The following is a 22,484-nucleotide window of genomic DNA, read 5'->3' on the forward strand; positions in this document are numbered from 1 at the left end:
TTCTTAATAAAATGCTTCTGATAAACTACTGTATCAGGCGAGGTCCTACTTTCCTTTTCCAACTTTACTTTCCACTGTGCTTCCAGACCGTTTTACACCTCCGTGCCTCTGTCCATGATGCCTAGCTCTTGCAGTGTCCTTCCTCTCATCTCTACTTCCTGAAATCAGCCTTAGCCATAAAGGTGTAGGATCAAAAGATACCTCCTCCAGGAAGTCATTTCAAATTCTCCCCAGTTTTCTACTTCCCCCAAGGATTCTATGACTTTATTAAAGCATTTATTTGTCGGCCTTAGATTATCCTATAAACATAACTTTCTCCCTCACTAAATAATAAGGCATGGAAAATAAGAACTGCCTAGTATACAGTTGGTATTCAAAACACAAACTGAAATAGTGGTTTTAATTTTTCTAAAGAGTGCCTGAAAATTGACCTCTTTGTGTTATACAAATACATATAAACTTGCAAAACTGGTAGAACAGTTGTTACCACCTCCCATCACCATCATTTGACAGATTAGAAACATCATAATTATTATATTAAACAATTAACATTTCTTCAACATTATGTGCCAGCCACACAGTTTTTTTCATTTGATCCTAAATGCAATCTTATAAGGTAGGTTCCATTATTATCCCCAATTCATCCCCAAATCAGATGAGGAAACTGAAGGTCCAAGAGGCGAAGATACCAGCCCAAGGTCTGACTGCTACTGAGTCAGGGTTAGGAAGTGACAAAGCTTAGAATCAAGGCCGGATCTGTCTGACTGCAAAGTTCATCCTGTTAACTGCTACACTTTTTTGCCTTTCAATATTTGCCCAAGTAATTCCTACTAATAAACCATGATGCTAATCATAGTTCATTTAAACTTAGTAATAAAAAGTATTATCTGGCTTCAAAGATCTCAAAATTCACTAAAATAAAATCTAACATCTATACTATTGAACCATAACTGCAACATGAAAATGAAAGAATTACTTACTTGCACAATTTGCCTTCTGCCACGTGGAATTAAAAAACTCAGACAGAATCACAACTATCTGCATTCTATCTGCCATTAAGAGACTTCTGGCACAACTATGACTCTCTGACGTATTCTGTAACAACAACAACAAAAAGAAAAATACAATCTGAGTATTTTTAGACTTCCCAAACAACAGCTTTAGGCAAAAAGAAAAAAAAACCTTATAAAAATAACTAAAATATTTATTAAAAGTAGTTTTTAAACATTTTGTTTGATATAATCAAATAATGATGTCATTAATAACAACCATAATAAAACAAAAGCAGCTAAATATTTACCGATACCAGGTTCACTGGCAAGAGAAGAAAATCTTTGCTTCTTAAATAAATACTTGCTTCTACTGAACAATCTCAACCACTCAGGCCCAAGTTGCGTGCATATTTCTTATTTTTTATACATAGGAAAAAATTCTGGAAAGCTTTCATCAAAATGTAGCACTAGTTATCTCTGAATAATGGAAATACGGTGATTTTTCTTTTTCTTTTTTGCCTTTTTTATACTGTCTAAATTTTTCTACAACGAACATACATTATTTACATAACTTCTTTAATCTGGTGAGCAAATGATTACAAAATATTTAAGTTTCATCTTCTGGGAAATTTTTGGTTCAAAATCCTATAAATCACAAGAAAATGGGACACACCAATTTGTACCCAAATAGTTTATACCCACAGAGAATACGCTTTTCACAGATCATTTTAATAATGAAACTCACACGTCACAAAAAAGTAAATCCAAGTTCCTAAATTATTTGATCCTTATTGATTTCTTTTCCCTTTTGCCCCAAGCAAGGAATTAAGCCATGCTGACTCTTCATTCTCTCAGTTATTTAACTCTTACTGCTTACTTACCAGGCACTCTGAGAATCCTGAAATTTTGAGGGTACAGAAAGTATAAGGGAATGCCATAAACACTGGGACTTCAAGAACCTCCCCAGAGGTTAACTACCAAGTCTTGTCAATTCTACTTTCTACATATCTCTGAAATCTATCCATTTCCCCCCTTCACAATGGTCTCCATGTAGCCTAGCCACCATTTCTCACATCACTGCAAGAGTCTCTTAATTCATCTCCCACACCTACTCTTCCCCTCCCCTCCCCATCCCCAGTTCCTTCCACTTTCTCTCATGTAACCAGAATGGTTGTTTAAACTGCAAATCTGATGTCATTCTACAGAATTAAACCTCTCAATAACATCTCCCTGCTTCAACATGGAAGTCTAACACCGTTAACATACCCAATAAGGCCCACATGACCAGGTACCTGCCGACTTCCTCAGGCTCAGATCAGTAGTCTCCTCCTGGCTCATAGTACTTTGAGTTCTTTCTACTGCTTGAACACACCAGACTCAGAGTCTTCACACCTGCTACTTTTTACATGTATACCCTCCCACCCCTGCCCCATAACCTCTCAGATTTTACATTATCAGCTTTAACCACTGACCACTCTACCTACCACTAGCCCTAGTCAAGATCAGCTCCCTTGTTATATGCTTTGGTAGCATCTGGGGTTTTTTACTTTGCAACCCTTATCACACATGAATTAAATAATACTTGTATTATTATATGCTTAATATCTGTTTTCCCTACCAGACAAAAAGCTCTGCTTATTCACAGCTATATCCCTAATAACTACTACTAGCCTGTACATACTAGGTACTCAATAATTTTCTTGAATGAATGCATAAGGAGCATTATTTTCTGATCACTAATAAAATACAGATTATAATGTTATTCTATATTCGGAGTTTCTCCCTATATCCCTAAGACTTTATTTATCAATCTATACTTAAAGTATGTTGAACAGTTCCAGGTACATACGCCTAATCACGAGCACCTTCATAAACATATATATACATCTTTGTATATCTATACCTATCTATACAAATTTTAAACAAACCAAGTAGAATGAAATAGAGCTAAGCAATTCAGAGTTTCGGGGGCCCTAGCAACTTCTCTGAGGATGCTGAACAGCTCAATGACACCACTATCGGTTTATACTAAAAGAAGGAAGTATGACTCCAAGGAAGAGGCAATCAGTTATACCATTCAAGTTTCACAAATCACTGTATTCTTTACCTTCAGTTAATAAAACTTTATGTGGTCCTTATCTCAGTGGCAAGAAAATAGAATTATCAGACAATTCTGTTAGATTAAATGCATTAGCTTGCTGTACCAGAGAAATCACTTGCAAATTTCTACCTTTGATTGTTTTTCTCCTTGTTATACTTCCCTCCTCTCTCAATCAATCCATGGACATGGATTCACCCTGAAGAGATGACAAAGGATATCTTATTCAAAATTCAGCTTATAGGTTTTCTCTGATTAACCCCACCTTGCTCTGTTCCCTCCTTTAACTCGCATCTCCCTTAACCCTTTTGCTGTAAGTCGCCACTGTACAAAATATAACATTCACATTGATGATTTTTTCCTTTTTTCTTTTTCTCAAAATAGGTTTGTTTCCTCAACTACGCTGATAGTTTGAAGCTTGGGCCTTATCCTCCTTTTCCTTCTGTATCGTTTTACCAGCCCAGTATTTAAGAATAACATGTGCTTGCTGATTAAACTGATTTAAAGGAAAGATTGAGTCTATGTGAGTCAAATACATTACTCCCTAGAAATAACAGCCCCCCCATACACACAAAGAACAACCGATTCCTCCAAGTTCACTTCTAAGAAACTCAGAACACTTTTTTTCCATAAGTCCATTATGACACATGATGATTCAATTCCCAAACCAATCCAAGAAAGCCTATTAAATCCATGAAGTACCTCAGAACCGTAGAAATCATGGTTTTGAGCTAGCAAAGCACATCCACCTCTACTGAGGAAAGGAAGGCAAAGAGGTCAAGGTCTAGGATGAATTCGAAAGGAAGGGTTTTTCCTGCCCATTTTTTTTTTTTTTTAAACTCTTTATTCTCTTCCTTTCACAAGGGTGAGGTGAGTCTGGTGCCCAGATCACTGGTAGAATCTGACAGGCACAAATGAGAGGAAGGAAGTTTCTGCTCACCCCCCACCCCCCACCAAGCCTCTTGGGCAATGAGGAATTTATGTGGAAATTCAAACACAGATTGGGTGACGATCATAATACTGTACCACTAGAGTTTGCGTTAATTTTTTAACCTCTTTTTTTTTTTTTAAGATTTTATTTATTTATTCGACAGAGATAGAGACAGCCAGCGAGAGAGGGAACACAAGCAGGGGGAGTGAGAGAGGAAGAAGCAGGCTCATAGCGGAAGAGCCTGATGTGGGGCTCGATTCCATAACGCCGGGATCACGCCGTGAGCTGAAGGCAGACGCTTAACCGCTGTGCCACCCAGGCGCCCCTTTTTAACCTCTTCTTAATTCCATAGTATCTACACAAATAAGGAAAGCATCCGCTCCCTCAAAAGACCCAAACTTTGCATCATGACTCAATCATCCTGACCACAAAACAACTCACCTAATTGCTCAAAATAGAATATGATGTCATATCATACCTTGCTATAGTGACAGGGATAAGTCTTGGGGTACTTTATTTTTAAATCATAGGAAAATAGATAAGGATATACATCTGCCTTGCTATACTAACAGAAGTATGCCTGAGAAATACTGCATTTCATAAATTTATTTAAACTACGTTAAAATCAAATACAAATGGAGACCAGACTTGAACATTCTCTGATCAGACAAAACCAGTTTAGTCATACAAACAAAAGCTTAATTTAGCTTATTTTGCAAGACAAGTGAGGCTAACTTGACCTGGGCCACTTGTTATCTCTTTGAAAATCATCAACCAGACTTTTGTTACCCAAAATTGATACAAGGTAATTACTAACCAATTCCCTTTATGAAAATTCCTATGAAAAATTTTTAAAAAAGTCCTATATTGTAACCACCTCTGTGAAGAATTAATGCAGTCCCTCTTGCATACATGCACACTGCTTTATAACAATGCATCTCTGAGCTTCATTCCATGTTTTGGTTTGAGTGCTCCCAGTTTGCAAACGGTCTTTTTTGGTGTGTGCACAATGAACTTCTACTAATTGCTACTTCAGTGATTCATTGGTTTTAACTGTTTTTTCCAAACTTGTAAACTAGCTCTTTACAGAAAGATTGACCACATTATTTATTTAATGCAAATAAATTACCTATTTATGTAAAAAAATAGATTTGTTAATATCAGGTTGACTTAAAACAGGACGCAACTCTATAGTTCATATTTTGTCAGATCAACTATGATTTATGAAATAATTTCAATCACATTTTCGTGAGACTACTTGTCCTCTCAATACAAGAGGAACTTTCCCTCCCCACAATCCCAACATGTTTTTCCTTTACAAGGTATATCCAGCCCACACCTCAAGACTCCTACCAGCCCTAACACTCTTATCCTTTACTACTCTAGAGCCTGTAAGTTTCTTATTAGCAGGAATATGTATTCTCACCTTTTTTCCCTCCCTCCCTTCCTCCCTCCCTTTCTTTTTTATTAAACCCCTCACAGGACCTACCATGTGACCAGAAAAGTGTTAAGAGTACCAAAAATGGAGAGCAGATAAACTACCTCCTAAAATTTTAGCTCCCATTTACTGAGAACTCCTACTATGTGTTAGTTTTCGAAGTGCTCCTTTCATCTTATTGATAAGAAAACAGGCACAGAGAATGTAAGTAACTTGCCCAGAATATGCCGGCTAATAGGAACTGGACTCCTGGCTGACCAGCTGCAGACTCTCTTAATTACTAAGATAAACTCTCATATGTTATCTCTTTTAATCTTTGTAACAGTCACATCAGGCAGCTGTTTGTCTCCATTTTGAAGAGGAGTAAACTAAGACTATAAAATAATTAATCCAAGACCGAGCTGCTATAAAGTGGTGGATCTGATACTATCTGGCTACAAAGCCCAAGCCTCCTAATCACTACCACATTATAGTTTCCTCACTCTCCTTGGAGTTTCAGGAAAGGGTCCTTCCTGGGAACACCAAGTAGAGATGGGAAGAAGCTGTGTCGGAGTGGGGTGAGGAGAGTAAAGGAGGGAAAGGAAAAGTAGGGTTAAGGGCGCAGGACCCCCAAGAAAAACAGCCATACCTATTTGCAAACATGTATCAAGAAGATGCCCAACAGCAGCCATGGAGGCAAAACTCCGAACTCCAAGACCTATAATGCCACTCACTCTTCTGATGCCCCAAACTGCAGTCCCAGTCCAACCCTCTTTTCTTACAAAACAGGGAAACTGAGGCCCCTAGAGTACATCCTCCTTTCCCAACCCTCCACGCCGGAGGACCCGGGTGTGCTCCTCTACCCACCCCCACGGCTCGACTGATGTTGTCCATCTTGTTGGCGACCTGTTGGAAGAGGGGGTAGCAGGTCTGACAGAGGCGCACCGGCCGGGCGCTGCGCACTAGACACCCGGTCAGCTCTGCGCTGCTGTTGGCGAAGTCCAGTAACAGCTCCCGACACTCGGGATCCAGATCCGGCAGGTCCGGGGGTAGTGACAGCGGCCCCAGCCTTCCGCCCTGCAGCAGGGTCAGGGACAAGTCCTCCACCTCCAGCAACTGCTGCTCCGACAGGAGGTCGTAGAGGACCCTGTGGGGGCTGCTGACCAAGGCGAGTGCGCCCAGAGCCAGCCCCGACCATAGCAGCGGCACCAGTAGCAGCCGCGGCAGAAGCAACGACCTCCGCCACGCGACTGTCGCGTCCGGACCCATCGCGGGGTTCAGAAACCCCAAGGCACTCACTGCCGCCTCTCCACCCCCAGCCGGTGCTGCTGACCGCCGCCGCTTCCGGCTTCCTCGGGCGCAGGCCGTGAGCAGGGTCACGAGGCGCGCGCGTCATGGCCCCGCCTTCGGCGCGCGGCGCCCCGCCCCATTGGCTGCCGAGAGCCTCTCGCGGCCCTCGGGCCAGCGCGCTTGCGGAAGCGCGCACACACAGGCGGGTTCGCGCTCCCAGCCGGCGACAAGCACCTGACTGAAGGGATGCGAGAGCGAGGGCTGCGTCAGGCTGTGGACCACCAAGCCGAGGCTCGCCCACCCTGCGACTACAGGCGTCCACCACGTCGAACAATTGAATCTCGGGGATCTGGGCCCTCGGTCGCCCACTGCTTTGGGAGTTCCCTGCGTTCTAGAAGTCTGAGTAGTTACTTCACACCGCAGAAAGCCGGACGGCCTCCGCCGTGGGAATTACGAGTGAGTTCCTTGAGAAAGCCTGCTGGCAGGTGCCTTTGCAGCTTTTTACTTAGTGGTTTCTTAGCATAATTTACCCCCTCAACCTATTTGGAAAGAGTAATAACATCTGTTGATTATTTTTGGATAGTGGAGCCTAATGGCTTCCGAGCTTTTTTTCTTTTAACTTGAAACTGTCAATGTCAGCGTTGTCCAATAGTCCTTGTGCGATAATGGAAGAATTCTAGATCTGCATTTTCTAATACGGTAGCCATTAGCCACTTGTGGCAGTTGAGCGGTTGTAACGTAGCTACTGCGACCGAGGAACTTAATTTTAATTGTACTTAAGTGTAAATAACCCCGTCTGGCTCGTGGTGCTGTGTTGGACAGCGCAGGTTCTCTCCCTGTGTAGCCTGGTGCTAGGGTGGCTAATGTCCAGGCTTGCTTGGGACTGAAGGGGTTCTTGGAGTGCAGCACAAACGTGCATCCAGTGCAAAACCCTGGAAAGTCCTGGGCAAACCTCATAGCTGCAAACTCCCAATTTCTGACATGCCCAAGGGAATGGCAGGGGACACTCTCTAACAGTGCTGGATACCATTGCTGGGCTGTAGGATGTAAGCTAATGACCCGGAAAATGGTTTTCTGACAAGTATCTGACGAACAAGTCTGATAGAAAAAATATTTCCTGGCTGTTTTGTATGCTCCCGCTTTCATTTTTGCCTTGTAAATTGCAGAGCTTCTGTACTAACTCCCATTCAGCATATGGTGCTAATTCATGTTTCCAAGGGTTCTTAAAGTTACTTTTTACCCATTCTGTTTGGTTATTGTTTTGTATTCCTAAATTTGCTTGTGATGGCTAAATTTTGTTTCATTTTCTTTACCAAGAAACTGAACTAGTAGGAAACTTGATTTATATAACAATAAATTTATTTTCAGAGAAGAGAAAAATAAGTTGTCTTAATTTTTCTCAAATGTTATCCTGTAACTTTAGGTCTTCCTATGCATTACCATTCTTAAGAGTTATTTCAGGCATCATCATGAGTTCAAACTCTGTGAAAAGTAATGTGGCACAGTCAACAACATTACAAATGCCCATACTCTGACCCAGCAAATCCACTTCTAGGAATTTACTTTAAACATATACTAACCTTTTATAGACATGATTATTAATTACAGTATTATTTGTAAGAGTAAAAGAATGGGTGAAAGAGAATGTTAAAGAAATCATGGGCCCTTTTCCCCCTCCCTTCCCTTCCTGGAACAAAGGGTGTCAGAGCACAGGTAAGAAGAGGAGGACATTGGAGGGTTAGGGGAAAGCATCAGCCTGTTGCAGAGTATTGGATCATGGGTAGGGTAAGAAGAGTTTCTATGCAGGGGAGGGGGCAGCACTGAGTGGGAGTTTGCTTACATTCAGAAGAATTGATCAAGTAAGAAAATATATTAAGGATAATGGGAGTCCAGTTTCTCACTGTCAGAAAAGGGAGTTACAAATATGAAAACAGAAAAGTCAGGGTACCTGGGTGGCTCAGTTAAGCATCTGACTCTTGATTTCAGCTTAGGTCATAATCTCAGGGTTATGAGATTGAGCCCCACCTCGGGCTCCTCTCTGGGCATGGGGCCTACTTCAGATTTTGTCTCTCTCTCTCTCTGTCTTTCCCTCTCCCTCTCTGCCGTTTCCCCCCAAAGAAAAAGAAAAAGAAAAACAGAGAAAAGTAGAATGAACTCTGTAATGCTGGATTAGAATTAGCAATATCAGTGACTGGAAATACATATAAATACAGAAATAAATATAGATGTAAATGTATATATGTGTATATTTATATATATGTGCATGCATGCACTGTGTGTGTGTGTGTGTGTGTGTGTGTGTGTGTGTGTGTTTTCCCTGGTTTTGTCCACTGAGAAGGCCTAGTAGCAGGGGCACCCCATTAATAATAATGAGTATATAAAGGGCCCAGATAGTGTCTTCTAAATATTATTCTCCACTAAAGGGAACCAAGAATCCTTGGAGAAATAACTGATTCCACCACTAGGGCAGGAAAAACACAAGTTTAGCCTGGATCATCTTGTTGTGCCAGAAAGCAAGAAAGTGCTCAAAGAATTAATGGGGACATTTCAACAACATACAGAAACCAGCTTGAATAGACTACCACTGGCCAAATCTGGGAAAATTTGAGCATCAAAATAATGATGGTTAACATGTCATAATCCATTGAATAAAACAGGAAATCATGAGCCTATATTGATATATTTAAATAAATGAATAAATTGAATGTTTCATGAGAAATAAGATATTTACATATTTTCAAAGTCACCTCCCCCAAAATACTTACTAATTACAAATGGAAAAAATGAGTAAATTTACAGTGGAAAGAAGTCTATCAGACTCCATGTTAATCAAATGGTCAATATGAATATCATCACAATGGGATAAATAGAAATTATATGCCACCTGATAAAACACAGTTAGAAGATCACAGCATCACTTCTGTTATATTCCTGGCCAAAGATACATAACATGATGCTAATATGAGAAAGCATCAGACAAAGCAAATTAGGGTTCATTCTAAAAAATAGCTAGCCTGGGGTGCCTAGGTCCCTCAGTTAGTTGATCGTCTGCCTTCGACTCTGGTCATGGTCCCAGGGTCCTGGGATCAAACCCTGCATTCGGCTCTCTGCTCAGCAGGAGCCTACTTCTACCTCTCCCTGTCTCTCCCCCTGCTTGTACTCTCTATCAAATAAATAAATAAAAATTTTTAAAAACTTTAAAAAATAGCTAGCCTGTAATCTTCAAAAGCATTATAGCTATAAGAGTCAGGGAAAGATTGAGAAACTGCATCTGACATGAAGGACATTATTGGGATAACTAGTTGTATTTGAATAGGGTCTGAGTATTAGATGATAGTAATGTATAATGTTAATTTCCTGATTTTGATAATTATATTGTGGTCAATGTAAGCAAATATTTTTATTTGTAGAAAATATATAGAAAAGCATTCAAGGGTGATAGGATATCAAGTTAACAACTTACTGGTTCTGGAAAAGAATTATTTGTACTATGCTTACAACTTTTTTATAAACTTGAAATTGTTTCAAACTCTAAAAATATATATTGTAAACACAATTAGGGTACAGCAATGCAGTAGAATTCTATGCATTTGAAATCTTATGTACTAATGTGGAACAATTGCCAAAATAAATGAAAAAAAGTGTCAGAGGAAAAGAATTCTTAATGCTCATGCATGCATATGCACAGACGGTCTCCAGAAGGTTACACAAAAATTGGTCACTTTGGTAAAAGAGGAATTGAGGTGAGGAGTGTGGGAACAGGGCTAGGAGAGACACCGTTCATTATAAACTTGAGTACTTATAAAATTTTGTTCCATAGGTGTATACTTCTTATGAAGTAAAATAATAAAAATTAAAAGAGTTCAATTTGTCATTCATTAGTGGGCTCAGGAGATTTATGAATCCCACAAAACTTGTTTGCAAAATTTTGTATGTATATATATTTTTCTGAGAAGAAAGTTATAGCTTTCATCATACTTTTTTATAGGGATCTCTAATCCAAAAGGTTAACAACCATTGATTTAAAATAAACCTCAATAAATTTTCTTCCTTCAAGTTTGAGTTACATTAAATTTGCTTTTTATCTCAGCTATCTTAGAAAATGTGACACAACAAAGCAAAACAAAAAGCAATAATTCATTGTGGTAGGTACCACAACAAACAAAGATGACTAGAACACAATTGTGCTCTCAAAGAATAAGATATAAAACCAAATGTGTACAATAAAATTAAATATTAAAGGAGATAATACATAAATGTCTTAGAAATATTAAAGATAGAACTAATTGCATCTAGGAGTTTGGAGAAGAGTCAGAAATGTCTCCAAAGAGAAAGCGATTTTTGAGTGGTATTTTATAGAATAAGTAGGAATTCACCTAGTAGCAGCTTCAGAATGTCTCCCTAGGGAGGAGTAAGTGGCAGAAGTCTAGATAGAAACAAGGACTGGAGAAGTTGTCTTAAAGCTGCATCAGTATGGCAAACACTGTTTTGTGGGGTTTTTAAAACGTATTTTGGGGGGGGGCAGAAAGAGAGGGAGAGAATCTCAAGCAGACTCCCCACTGAGGTTGAGTGCAGAGCCAGGTAGCTGGAATTTAGGACCCTGAGATCGTGACCCAAGCTGAAACCTGGAGTCAGATGCTCAACCAACTGAGCCACCCAGGAGCCCCACACTATTTTGTTTCTTAGGGTTACTGGTGGAAATCATGGGGATGGTGATGAAGCCAATCTGCCCACTTACATTCTGTGCTAAAAAAACGTAAATTTTATCCTTTAGGAAAGGGGGATTCATTTGAAGATTTAAGCAGGACAATAATAGAATTATTTGGGCATTTTAGGAACGGAACTCTCACAACAGCGTGGAAAATTTTTTTGCAGTACTAAGACTAATGCATAATTAAAGGAAAAGATGGTAAAGGCCTAAAAGAGGCTGAGGTGGGAGTGGGAGAGAAGAGGGATTAGATTGAAGAGATATTTATGATACAGAAGGAACTAGAATTGATTATGTAGTTCTGGAATGTGAACCAGTGATGGATCCAAGGTTACAAATTTGGGCAACTGGGTGAATGGTGGTGCCATGGACAGAAATAGAGAATACAGGAAGAGTGGGATACATTTGGACTGTGATAGAAACAGTGAATTCAACTGGAATTTTTAGCTTTTGATAGAGACACCCAGGGAGCGTTTTAAATTACACATCTGGTATATGGGAGAGTAGCCTAGGCTAGAGACTAAGAGTTGGGAGTTACTGATGTTTATGTGAAAGCTGAGTGCTTGAAGGTAAAGGAGTCATCCAGAGACTGAGACCCTAAGATTAATTAATGCTTGTTAAAGAAGATTACATTCATGGACGATATACATAGTAGCCCCAAAATTTAAGAATCAGATCAAGGAAAGGTCTCATCTTGAGTGTAAACCTAATAACAAAAGTAATGCCACTGCCTAAATTCAGGTCCTTTGCATCTTTTGCCTACATTATTTCAATAGCAAAGGACAGAGATCAAAGGAAAATGTAAGAAACCCAAAGAAGAGAAAGAGAAATTGACCTGTAGTGCCATCCCAAATTCCTCCAGTAAACTAAAAACATTAATCAATTTTCATGGAAAACTATTAAGAAAATTTACCCCTGTCAGGGCGCCTGGGTGGCTCAGTCAATAAGCAGCTGCCTTTGGCTTGGGTCATGATCCCAGGGTCCTGGGATCAAACCCCGCATTGGGCTCCCTGCTTAGCCGGGAGCCCGTTCTCCCTCTCCCACTCTCCCTGCTTGTGTTCCCTCTCTCGCTGTCTCTCTCTCTCTCTGTCAAATAAAATAAAATCTTAAAAAAAGCAAAAGAAAAGAAAAATACTTTGAAAAAAGAAAAGAAAATTTACCCATGTCAAATCACTGTGCTGTACACCTGAAACTAATGTAAAATCACATCAACTATACTTCAATAAAAAAAGAAGAAAAAGCAATACTATATGCCAATTTAAAAATATTTTTTTAATTTACCCAAAATTTGGAAGTAAAGCAAAAGAGAGTCAGTATGCTAGAACATTGTTCAACAGATTCAAGCAAGGAATAAACCTATGTTTGGCTCTTTACTATTTAATCAGAGCTCAAACACTATGATGTTACATGTTAATGTGCAGATTTCTCTCTGCTAGAAAAGATAACCCTGCAGGTTATGCTTTGATTACCCTGAGGATCATTAACAACTTTTGTATCTAACCTGGCAATTTGATCCTAATAGTCTTTCCTTTTTTCAATGTCTATATCCAGTTTGAGAGACATTAATGAATTCATAAATATTTGAAACATTTTTATTTTGTATTTGTATAAGAGTCATGTTTTTAGGTTTTTGAAAAATTATACTTTAATAGTTATTTCCTTCAGAACATGTGGAATTGGGGGAAAGTAAGGATGTAAGCCAAGAAGATAATCAAAGATGATCAGAGACCCAGGCCAATAACCAGTCTCCCTGCTAACACCTTTTCTCCCCTGTGGTCTGTTCTCACCATTACAGGCAAAATGATCTTTCAAAACCTAAGTTGGATTATGCCACTCTTTATGCTCTGACTCTACCAGTGCCTTACACATCTCGCTCAAAGTTAAAGGCAAAGGCTTTACTATGTCCTAGAAGGATCTACATGATCTGCCACTCCCACCAGCCTGCCCTTTCCCCCTAACCTGCTATAATTTTCTCCCTAGCACTTAATACCATATGTAATCCTATATAGTTGTTTATTTTCTGTCTCCTCCCACTGAAATTTAAGCTCCTTGAGAGCAAAGACGGACTAGAGATAGAGCAGTTTTGTCCACTGCTGTATCTGTAGTGCTTAGAACAATGCTTGGCACTTAATAGATGCTCCATATTTATTGAATATTTATACTTTTTCACTATCCAAAACAATTATTTCACCTTCTCTCCAAAACAATTATCTCACCTTGGAAAGGTTTGTTTTGGATAGTGAAAAAGTGTACATATTATGTAAGTGTAATAAGATTGCCAGGCATTATTGAGATTTGAGATTTGTGGCCATAATTTTAAGTTCTGACCAGTCAACCTAATGATGTGTTCTCTTCAGCAATGATCAGTTGTTCAGGTAAAAGCATAGAGCAACATAAAAGTTGAGCTTAAAATTGTTGGGACATTGACTAGGCCAGTGTGATGAAAGGAGAGATCACCATAGCACTTGTATGTCTCCTCACCTGACCCAGTTTCCCATGCCTTTCCACCTCTCACATCATTCCATTGGATCCTTTGGAACTCACAGTCTATCATCTATAATCTCCCATTTCCTCAACATCTTCTCTAAACAGTCCCTTAGCCCTCTTTGCCGTAACAAAACCTGGCTATCCCTTGATGACCTCACTTCCTCTATGCTTTGTGACCTGTAAAGATTTCATGGAACTTCCTCAAAAGCAACCCCAAGCTGAGGGTAAGTGGAGATCAGGCAGCTTTCCAATTCCCAAGCAGAGTGGTATACTTTGATCTGTTTTACACATTGGTATTTGACGTGAGATTTTTTTAAATTCCACTAGGGCAAAAATAATTTGGAAACCACTGTTTCATTACATTGTTGCAGTGGGCCACTGTCTGCTGTGTACCTGCAATCACCCCATTCCTGAGATTATCCTGATTCTGTCCCATCATCATGTTTTGGTTTATGAGGAGAAGTAATGTGGCTTTTTAGTTAGATCTCTGGACCAAGACTACAGTATAGCATTCAAAGATTCTAGACACTGAGCTCTGTGCTATGACAAGATGGGACTTTTAGGTTGTGGGGGGATGAGTGTATTTTGCCCACAGGAAGGAGTGTCAGTCACATATTTGGGTGAGCTGTAGTAGTCATTAATCATTCACTAACCATTTCCAGTTTTTCTCCTTCTGGCACATAGTAGGATTGCACTTTGCTGTACCCTTAGGTTAGCCATTTGACTTAATTTGGCCAGTAAAATATGAGCAAAAATGACAGGTTGAAGCTTTAGAAATCAATGTATGATTCACCAGGTTTCCCCTCCTCCCCCAGTTCCTCTCACCTTTCTAGATGATAGAAGTTCTGTCAGCCTGTGTGAGAAAGCATGGAACAGAACCTCCAGCTGACCTGTAATGGACATGCAAGTTGAGAAAGAAATAAACCTTCATTGTTTTGTTTTTGTTTTTTAAGATTTATTTATTTGAGAGAGAGAGAGAGAGCGTGAACAGGGGAAGTGGCAGAGGAGGAGGGAGAGAGGGAATCTCAAGCAGACTCCACGCTGAGCACAGAGCCCACCCTGAGATCTCACAACCCTGAGATCATGATTGAGCCGAAACCAAGAGTCAGTTAAGGGTCCTTAACTGACTGAGCCACCCAGGCGCCCCAAACCTTTGTTTTTATAAGCTATTACAATTTAGGAGTTGTTTGTTACCACAGCAAAAAACCTAGTCACATATTTCTTTGCTGATTCTCTCCCCACTATTTTCTCTCGTTCTCTCTTTGGATCTCCTTTTATGTGTTAGACCTTATAGTGAAGATAGTGCTCAACTTCCTCCAATGTCCATTCTCTCCTTCCTTTTTATCCTCTCCTTCCTTTTAATAATTGAACTCTTGAGTTTGAGCAGAGAATATGACCACATATGCAAGACTACATTCCGCAGCCTTCCTCGCAGCTAGATGTGAGCTGAAGTATTACGTATACCTTATGAGTTGTATCTTTATGTTTGTGGTTCTTATTGACCTCCCTCCTGCTAGTTAGAAAACATTAATTAAAACAGCAGCCCTGGATACAGGGATGGATATGGATGCAACATGTTTAGCACAACAGAGCCAGCTGGTCATAATGCAGAGCCATCTATCTTAGGTCATAAAGAAATAAACTTATATGCTATTTAAACCACTGTATTTTGGAGTCTCTTTGTTATAGCAACTTAAGCTTTTTCCTCATACAGTCCTCCTAGACTGTTACTTCAATTTTCTTATCACTGTGTCCTCTCCTATTTTTCCATCTCTTTGTCTTTTTACCTCACTTTCTGGAGATTTCATTAACTTTGTTCTCCAGTGCTTTTTTAAGTTTTTCATTTCTACCATATTCTTAATTTCTAAGAGTTCTTGTTTTATAGATGCTATATCTTTTTTAAAAGGTTTCTTCTTTCTCATAGCCTATTTCCACCAAGTTTTTTTCTCATTTTTTCCTTGGATGTCTGGTGAACTTTGGCTCTCTACTCATAGTTAAGAGAGAGGCACTACAAAGCTAAATGGAAGCTCATGGATAGAGGTATTTGACTATAGGCATTACTGTAGGCCAGTGGTTTTCAGTTGAAAGCAATCTACTCCCCTTCCCCAGGGACACTGACAATGTCTGGAGACATTTTTTGTTGTCACAGCTGGGGGAGCAGTGCTACTGGTATCTACTGGATAGAGATCAGGAATGCTGCTTAAAATCTTACAATGCACAGAATGGTCATCCAAAACAAAGAATTGAAAGTAGAAAAAGACTGGCAGTGTCTGTATTCAGTTAGTAAACATTTATTTAATCCCCCTATTCTCAGTATAAAAGGCCCCTGCCCTCATACATCCTTATGCCTCTTGGTCCAGACTCCCTCTGCTTCACTCTCCAGAAATTAGAAAACTTTGGGAGTGTTCTGCTGGGTGGGACAGAGCTGTAGGGAGCTTTTGTAAACAGACTTTCAGAATTTTAGCTCCTCCTTACCTACATTTTCAGAGGTACCTCAGGTTCTGTATTTCCCAGGTTACTCGAGAGTTCTATAATGTAATTCACTTGCTTTTTTTCCACTGTAGGCTTAGGATTCAACTTTTCTGGTTTCACTAACTCAGTTGTCACTAGCCCATTTGCTTTTGAGATCCCAATATTTTTATTTTGTTTTCTCACCTCCTGTTGTCTATGTCTTTGTGTGTCTTTTAAAAAATCCTTTTATTGTCATTTTGGTGGGATTTCAGCAAGAAGCAGATCTAATCATGCATTCGACTTGCAATCTTAAATAGCAGTTTCCTCTGTTTTACTTCACTCTTTATTAATTAGAATGTGTCTCTTATGCCCCCCACACCCACCCATTAAGTGATAACCTCATGGAGAATGTGAACTGTGTCCTGTTTATATTTTTATACTTAAGAACCTGGCCTTAGTAGGTACTTAATACATTTGTTACACTGAGTTTATGTAATGCAAATGTACACTGCTTTAAATGCTTTTTCCATTGATAAATCAGTGAAACTTATACTTTTTATTTTCCAAATTCTCTAATATGCAAAAAAACACAGTAAGTTAACTCCTAATGCCCATAAACTTTGCATGCCTGACTAGAATGGCCTGAATACATGGAACATGTAAATCATATTGTTCATTCAGTCTCGTGTATTCACTCTGATGGCCAATCTCATTTCCAAATCTCCCACTATAAAATAGAGTATTTTATGGCATCTGCATTAGAGGATATTTTTAAAACAATGAAGTTTAATCACATTTACCTGACAGGTTATCTGGTTATAAATGTATACTTACATGAATTTTATTAGAACTTCACGTTTGTATCAGTATATTTTTAAATAAATATTTCCTCAATAAAGAATAGAAATTTATATGAATATGTGTGCTCCAGCATTTGTATATTATCAGTCACCAAATTCTGATCACTGAACCCATTTCCTAATATAACAGGAAAATCTGGTGGTTAATTAGATACCTAATACATGATACTGTTTCTCCAATAGCCAGAATTCACAGGTCCAGGAATCAAGGGGTAGAAATGGGAGTGGTAGTACTCATTAGTACCTCTAGTAATCCACTAGCAAAATTTTTGCTTCTTGTTTCCATGGCCTTATGTTCCGCTGGCCTAGAGATCTTTGCTCCAAAGGGAGGAATGCTTCTACCAGACCATACAACAATGATTCCATTGAACTGGAAGTTCATACTGCTGCCTGGCCACTGTGGGTTCCTCATGTGTCTGAATCAACAGCAAAGGAAGGAGTTACTGTGCTACCTGCAGTGATTGATCCTGACTACCAAAGGGAAATTGGACTACTCATCCACTGTAGAGAGAAAGAAGAGTATGTCTGAAATACAGGGGATCCCTCAATATTACCGTGCCCTGTGATTAAGGCCAATGGAAAACTACAACAACCCAGTCCGGACAGAACTACTAATGGCTCAGACTCCTCAAGAATGAAGATTTGGGTCACCCCACCAGGCAAAGAATCATGGCCAGCTAAGGTGCTTGCTGAAGACAAAGGGAATGCGGAATGGATAGTGGAAGAAGGTAGTTTTAAATACCAGCGATGACCATTTGACTAATTATAGAAATGAAGGCTGTAATTGTCATGAGTATTTCTCCTTATTTTGTTATGCATGTATGTATGTGTATCACAAATATCTTTGTTTTCTTCCCTCTTATTTCCTTATCATATAATGTAAGATATACTGAATTTATGTCATAATATTTAAGTATTGTTAATTTTACATCATAGAATTTGGATTATGGGACATCAAGAAGAGTGAACATCACTCAACGATACTAGCTCATCTTCAGGAGAAAGAATTAGTATATTTCTGGTTGTATGTAGGATAGTTGTATCATGTTAGGTGGAATTATGACCTTGTTATTATCATTGTTTAGAAATTAAATTTGGTTTAAGGAGTTGCATATATGGGTTCCAAGTTGACAAGCAGTGGACTTCTGATGGTTAATTTTATGTATCAACTTGACTAGGCCATGGAGTGCCCAACATTTGGTCAGACATTATTCTGGGTTTGTCTCTAAGGGTGTTTCTGGATAAGCTAACATTTGTATGAGTACACTGAATAAAGCAGGTTGCCCTCCCTAATGTGGGTAAGCTTCATTCAATCAGCTGAAGACCTAAATGGAACAAAAAGACTGAGTAAGAGGAAACTCCTCCCTGACTGCTTTGAGCTGGGACATTGATTTTTTCTTCCCCTGCCTTCAAACTTGAACTGCCATATCAGCTCTTCTTGGGTCTTGAGTCTGACAGCTTTGGACTAGACCTTAAATTGTTGGCTCTCCTGGTTCTCAGGCCTTCAGACTCAGAATATAACTACACATCAGCTCTCCTAGGTCTCCAGCTTGCTAACTATAGATCTTGGGTTTTGTCAGCCTCCATAATCATGTTAGGCAATTCCTTATAATCATTCAGTCTCTCCCTCTATCTAGCCAGCTAGCTAGCTCCTGCTCCCTCTCTCTCTCTCCCTCTTTCTTCCTCTCTCACTCTCATTCCATATATATATATATATATATATATATATATATATATATATATATATATATCTCCTATTGGTTCTGTTCTCTGGAGAACCCCAACCAACACACATATCTTAATTATAAATAGAAAAGTGATTGTACTATTTAAAAAATCTTAATTGTTCAGTTCTTATTAATAACCATATATTTTATATATCTCTTGATAGTTTCAAAATATGTTTTGTTATTTATTGTTTGTTATCCATTTAATTTGTTGGGATATATAGATTGCTAAAGAAATAAACAAGATGCTATAGAAATAGTATGTCTTTTTTAATATCAAATTTTAAGTATTGTTTGTAAGTAAGTCACATTTACTGTGTACATGACAACAGAAGCAGAAGGAAGAAAATGTTACAAGTAAGGTAAAGTGTATGAATGTTCATGTCTTAGCAAGTGCATGTTCTCCAGTTCACCTATGGCAATGTTTGAGCAAGTACTATTTGTTATCATCCTTCTACTATGCTTCTTGGAGACCTAGGCAATGTCAAATTGTTTGCTTTGTTTCTTTTGTAACCTATTTTATTTTTCTTCCAATTTTAATTCAGCTCAACTGTTCCATTCAAGTAAAGTCATTTTATCTCTCCTGTTCTGATTGACATTTTAATTATCCAGTTTTTAACAGCTGTGTCCACCCCAGCATTTTTATGAAGAATGGAGAACTATGCTTTCTGTATTTGAATAATGAAACTATGGAGAGGGTCATTTTTACCCCCAAAATTAGAGAAAGAAATTACCCACGAACAGAGACTATTCTGCTGCTCTGAGTACCATGGGGGAGATAGTTGCCTATCCATTCCCTTTTATTAGTCTCAACATTTTAAAGACGGTGACAGCTATTTAAACTATTACCTAAGGGGCACCTGGCTGGCTCAGTTGGTAGAGCATGCAACTCTCAATCTTAGGGTTGTGAATTCGAGCCCCATGTTGGGTGTAGAAATTACTAAAAAAAAAAAAAAGATTATGTGATGATAAAATAGTTTAAAAAATAATTACTTGACTTTATAGTAAAGAAATATATATGCATAGATATGCATATATGTGCATATAAATCTTGGACTTGTCGGATCTCATTTTGACTCTTCTGGGGCACCTTGATTGTATTCCTAGATCTTCAGAGACTGCATTCTTTGTGCATTTGATAACAACTGGCTGATGTGATAGAGGCAATAATGTGCCTGTGGGACTAACCAGTAGGCTTCAATCAAGACAGTCTATCTCTTGGATCACTTCTGTTTTCAAGAATCAGAAACCAATTCAAGTTAACTTAAGCAAAAAGTGGAAAACATAAGAATGAAACCAAGGCCATGTCTCAGGGTGGGACTGTAATTACGCATGAGACACTTTCTTTGTTCCGCTCTATGTATCTCTTTAACTACCTAGTCTTCATGTTAGAAAATATGGCTGCACAAACCATTTTATATCTCCTGAATTAAAGATTTCAACTTAAACACAGACCAGATCTCTTACTCCCAATTCCAAATTTTTCAAGTCTGAGTCTCTGCCCAGCCGAAACTGTATTTAATATGAAAGTTAGGGGACATAATTTATTACCATGGCTGCTTGGAGGCTATCCTATGACCATGTAGATAAGGGGAAAAGGGAGAAGTTTGCAGAGAGGGGAGGCTGGATGCCAAACTTAATAGGTGTCCATTACAAGACCCTTCACTTCCCTCCTAATGGAAATTTGATATTAAACAGTAGCCTACTGGCAGGGCACCTGGGTGGCTCAGTTGGTTAAGCGTCTGTCTTCAGCTCAGGTCATGATCCCAGGGTACTGGGACTGAGCCCTATATCAGGCTCCCTGCTCAGCAGGGGAGCCTGCTCCTCTCTCTCCCTCTCTCTCCCTCTGCTGTTCCCCTTGCTTGTGCTCTTTCAAATAAATAAAATCTTTAAAAAAAACAAAAACCAGAAAACAGTAGCTTACTGGAGTCCCTTCAATTCATACCTAAGTATGGTTTCTTAAAATACAGCTCATTATTTGGGCCATTCTCACACAAAGAGACTTAATTGACTGTGGCAAATTTGTTACTAGATTTTGAGCCATCTTCAAATTTAAATATATGTTAATTATCCAGATCAGCTTTGCAGAGATTCAGTTATCACAGTGCCTGAAAGACCAGAATGGACAAATAGTCAGTCACTCAGTGTTTCCAGTGGGTTCCAGCCTGAGATCCCTAGACATCTAAGAGTACGTAAGGAAAGAATTAAAGATCCATAAGCTATTTCCAATATTTAATAAAGTCTAAAAGAAATCATAAACTTAACCTGATACATCAAAAACTTGACACCTAACAAATTTTTCTGTTTTAGAATGTAATTATATCAAGGCAGGCAGTAAACCTATTATTCCATGCTACTTGAGCTCTGGATGGATACACATACACACACACACACAATGGTTCATTAAATAGATTCTGAGTGAATGACTTATATCCCGGGAGAAATGTGACTTTAATAAATGTATATGTGGCCACTATTATTCTGTTTATGTTCTAAAGACTGTAGAAAGAGAAACAAAATTCAAGATTACCAAAGTAAACTTTCCTAGAAATCTATAAACATGAGATAACTAGGCATCTCTAAAATAATAAGGTCTAAAGTAATGACCTCTGGAAAATCCTGCTTTCCTCTTAAAATATATTAAAAATATCATCCAGCCCATTGTTAGAAGATGTATTGATTAGGATAATATAATGCCTTAATGACAGAAATCTGTGGGTGATAAGTTGTTTCCAGAAATGTTCCGCCTTTAGAGCATGAATTTTGGATCCTATGAATGTCAAGACCTTGGATGTTTAGGATTTTCTGCAAGTCCTCACCCCTGTAATGCTCACAAATATTTGGTTATTTCTCTGCTTCATTCCATGATTAGGCCCTCTGGACCCAGATGGAAAGAACAAGATGGTAGGAAAGGTTTCTAAGATACTTATTCCCTACTTGTAGTCCAAATTGTTAGAAATCTTTCATGCCCTAAGCAGTTGTACACATAATTGCCTGAAATCCACTTTGCAGCAAAGCCACTCATCTTCCTATAGCCAAGATATGTCAGTAGGTCATTTTGAGCAGCTTGAACACTTTTCTCACCTCACCAAGGCTCAAACCTCTGCACTAAGTTGCTATTCCATTCTGCCTTTCAGAAAAATATTTACAGTAGACCCTTAAACATTTCTGGTCTAAACTGTACAGATCCAATTATACACAGATTTTTTCAATAAACACAATACTGTAAATGTATTTCCTCCTACGATTATCTTAATATTTTCTTTTTCTCTTTATTGTTATAATATAGCATATAATACACATAACATACAAAATATGTGTTAATCAACTGTTTATGTTACTGGTAAGGCTTCCAGTCAACAGTAGGCTATTAGTAGTTAAGTTCTGGGGGAGTCAAAAGTCATATACAGGGGCACCTGGGTGGCACAGCAGTTAAGTGTCTGCCTTCAGCTCAGGGCGTGATCCCGGCATTATGGGATTGAGCCCCACATCAGGCTCCTCCGCTATGAGCCTGCTTCTTCCT

The 22,484-nt window shown here is 38.9% G+C and overlaps 1 protein-coding gene and 1 long non-coding RNA gene across 2 annotated transcripts in view; one reads left to right on the forward strand and one right to left on the reverse strand.

Annotated features, from left to right (window-relative positions):
- The window catches only part of OSTM1 (osteoclastogenesis associated transmembrane protein 1), a 33,946-nt gene extending 27,148 nt beyond the window's left edge, over positions 1-6,798 (reverse strand). The window contains exons 1-2 of the mRNA XM_045806946.2: positions 6,306-6,798; positions 981-1,095 (exon numbers count right to left, since the gene is read on the reverse strand). Of these exons, the coding sequence (XP_045662902.1) occupies positions 981-1,095; positions 6,306-6,707 (517 nt within the window). The 5' untranslated portion in view covers positions 6,708-6,798. The remainder of the gene's footprint in view (positions 1-980; positions 1,096-6,305) is intronic.
- Positions 6,799-6,939: 141 nt separating this feature from the next.
- LOC148109252 (uncharacterized) lies at positions 6,940-19,545 on the forward strand. Its single transcript, XR_015726069.1, has 2 exons — positions 6,940-7,184; positions 17,544-19,545. It is a non-coding gene; the product is annotated as an uncharacterized LOC148109252 (long non-coding RNA).
- The last annotated feature ends 2,939 nt before the right edge of the window (positions 19,546-22,484 follow it).

The sequence above is a fragment of the Ursus americanus genome, chromosome 11 (assembly GCF_024610735.1).
Source record: "Ursus americanus isolate L20-20 chromosome 11, mUrsAme1.1.p, whole genome shotgun sequence".
Lineage (NCBI taxonomy): Eukaryota > Metazoa > Chordata > Mammalia > Carnivora > Ursidae > Ursus > Ursus americanus.